General features: G+C 46.4%; 1 protein-coding gene across 1 annotated transcript in view; it reads left to right on the top strand.

Annotated features, from left to right (window-relative positions):
- T265_08068 (hypothetical protein) overlaps positions 1-2051 on the top strand; it is a gene marked incomplete at both ends in the record, with an annotated part of 38572 nt that extends 36521 nt beyond the window's left edge. The window contains 2 exons of the mRNA XM_009173763.1: positions 1037-1197; positions 1701-2051. Of these exons, the coding sequence (XP_009172027.1) occupies positions 1037-1197; positions 1701-2051 (512 nt within the window). The remainder of the gene's footprint in view (positions 1-1036; positions 1198-1700) is intronic.
- Positions 2052-3191: the final 1140 nt, after the last annotated feature.

Genomic DNA, 3191 nt, shown 5'->3' with positions numbered 1-3191 from the left:
ATCCATCGACAGCCCACGACCGGTTTCGCCCTTCTTGGGGCTCATCACGTGGGTACAGTCCCCGAGTTTCCGTCAACTTTATGTTCTGCTTGAAACTAAATCGCACGAACGTAGTGAAATACACTCATTGGCAAACAAATTTGATTTGGTGGGAGACTCACCTGGAACCCAGCTGAATCTCTCGTTTATGATGTCTTCAAGCGTGCTGTTAATGGCATCGTCTGACTTGACTGATCGATCTACCGTGATTTAGGCTTGTCAAGGTTATAATGACCTTCAGTAGAGGGATCATTACATCCGGAGGGGTTTGTGCTACCCCTTGTCCGACCTTACATGACCGATTTTTTCACAATTTCCTGCCTGGTGCACCGAATTCGTGTGGAGCTTCCATGTCTGCTATGCGGGGTGTTTTTATCGATTTTCGAAACGTCCTCATCAGAATCAGCGGTTAATGAGTTTTTCACATGATATCGACCGACTGCATACAGTCACCCAACATCCTAACAAAACAAAGGAGAGAAAGTAGTTGGCTGCCCGCTTCGTTCAGTTGTAACGCCTTTCATGTCACTTGAAGAGAGCACGAAGCTCAAGGCTGGCCAAGCCTAGACAGGAGCAGTCGAGATGCCGGGTTTGACTTCGTACCACAGACCTTCCGGTCACCAAGTTCTTGTCTTAACCAGGACCCTAATCGGAGCTTAGGTTTAATCAATCCCAGGCCGCAAATCTCAGTGTCTTATTTTTAAAACACGGGCTTTTTCAGTTTCGTAGAACCACCGGCCATAAAATGAGAAAACAAAGGAATCCTTAAGGTGTAGAATTTGATATATTTGCTACTAGATAGTTAGATTTATGGTCATTCCCAAGAGAGTTCACTCTCCGTGGAGGAATATTATCGATTCTACGCGGGGACTATTATCTTTGATGTTGGAAAATATGGTGAGAAATGGTCCCCCCAACTGGGAGCCTCTGTCTAGTGCCCTGCTTGAGTAACACTCAATTATGGTTTTCTTCCCAAAACTGCTCTGTCCTTTTTCAGAGAGATACAACGAATTTTTGAACTACATGGAAGATCAAAACTGTCCGGCAAAACCGCCCAAGGCCTTCTATAACGCATCCTGCGTAAGTATGATTCCTGTGGCGTTGGAAATGAACAAAGTGCCAATCATTGTTACCACGGTGATTGTACTTGCACTGGAGGTGAGTCAATGCTTTTTTCTTGTACCAGGTGTAACAGTGTTTTTGGGCCTCACGGGTTTTCAGCCCTTAACTCATTGTGGCCCAGAAACCAAGTCAGAATGGCCTCATTTGCTGTTACGCCTGTATTTTCAGACAGATTGTCTTAGCGGACCACGAAGGATCTGCAACCAAGTGTTGACTAAAACGGTCAGAACCGCTCAAACGGCCAGAAAAATAGTTGACCGGTGCTCAACCACGGGCTACTCAAAAAGCACTGCTTTCAAGTAGGCGCCGTTGTCCTTGTTGTTGACGCTCGTGAGGATGCTGACGATGCGATGTGGGCAGCCCCCCACAGTCACCACGGAACTTACGTGTCCATTATGGATCGAACCTCAGAGATCTATCGATCCAAGCAATTATTTCCAGCAAAAGATCGAAATAACGCGAAGTTTTAGTCAAGCTCTCATTCCGCGTTGCCTTGTTGCACAGGGCCTATTCGAGCAGCCGAACTGAGACATCTTCAGGTGTTCCGCAATCGTTGTCTCAGAACCATAGCTCATGTGGGTTGGTGTCCGCGAATCTGTAACGAGGCAGTTGGATGGCGCGCTCTCAGTTGTGCAACGGGTACTTCCATTGAAGAATGTGTCCAGCACCAGAAGCTGCGTTGGTTGGGACATGTGTTACGTATGCCTAACCATCGTTTGCCGAAGAGAGTACTGTTTTCCATGCCCAATCAAGAGTGGCGTAAACAGAGAGGTGGCCAACCCTTGACTTGGCAGAGGAGTATGAAGGAGATCACGAATAGCATGGGTGCTGTCGGTGCTACTCGCCTTCCAGGATGGGGACCGCGTGATCCTCCCTGTGCCTGGTTGTAGACACTACAAGATATGGCTACCAACCGATGTGAGTGGCGTTCTTGTAGTCAGTTTCTATCCAGATTGCCTGAGTGAATGTCTGAAGGTGTGGAGCACCTCGGAATGATTATGGTAAGCCAGCACCAAGTCCCTACCCCGTCCACCTTTTGCTCTTTTCTTTACAATAAGGCTTTTAAATAAATCCTGGTTGTACGGCAGTAAAGCATCGGTGTTGAACACTGATGTCATGCTGTCAATGATGATGATGATCATTCAAAGTTATAATTCAAAGCCTTCCTTTTTTTAAAAAAAATTTTTCTGTACTAGCGACGTTCACAGTCCGATTTGCTGATGTTCAAACTGTTGAAGCAGGGTTTTACGTATAGCTTTGAGCTTCCAGTTACTTTAGGAGCTGACTTATAGAAAATACCTTGTCGACAGCTTGGAAGTTCCCGTGACTGCATGAAATGTGCTCGTTGGCGTGAACGGCTTTGTAGCGTAACGAAGTCCATCCTGTCAGCATCAGAAACCGCTCCATTTCATACAACTCAGCACAACGGAACGGAGGTCCGGATAGATAGCCTACAGCTGGCGCACACGAGACTTTGACCCGATAATCTGTAATCTGATCGAAGTCCAGCGTTGTCTTGTTTTCCAACGACGTGCCACCTTGGTATTCCAGTGGATTTACCGATTAATTACGCTGCTTAGACGTGACAATTGCAGAATGATGCAGGTGAACCAACACCGAGTTGAGGACACGGAATCGACTCCGTGTTGCGGTTACTTATGGCACCGGCTGTCTTTTTAATAATAATAGTCGAATTGAATATTTTCACTGTAGTCTAGTAAGTATCATACGAAGTGGTATAAAGCTCACCATGGTTTCCGACCGAACTAGTCTGGTCGGCCTCAAACCAATGGCTGTCGGAAAGCTTCCCTTTGACTATTTTAGGTGAATGAACTCCGAGGAATTAAGCTCGAACCAGACAGCAGAAGCCATGGCTATTCAATTGCATCTGCGACAGAGTTGTTCAATCCAACAATTCGACCTTCCAAGAAGCTCGAATACCATGTGATGGGGCCACTTAAGTGTTCAGCCACGGTAGCCAGCTTTGTTCGATCTGCAGGTTGAAACGTTTTCATCTTTCTGGAGGTTAG

The sequence above is a fragment of the Opisthorchis viverrini genome, assembly GCF_000715545.1.
Source record: "Opisthorchis viverrini unplaced genomic scaffold opera_v5_201, whole genome shotgun sequence".
NCBI classification, from domain to species: domain Eukaryota; kingdom Metazoa; phylum Platyhelminthes; class Trematoda; order Opisthorchiida; family Opisthorchiidae; genus Opisthorchis; species Opisthorchis viverrini.
Note: the sequence above shows the minus strand (reverse complement) of the source record. Positions and strands in the feature narration are given on the sequence as shown.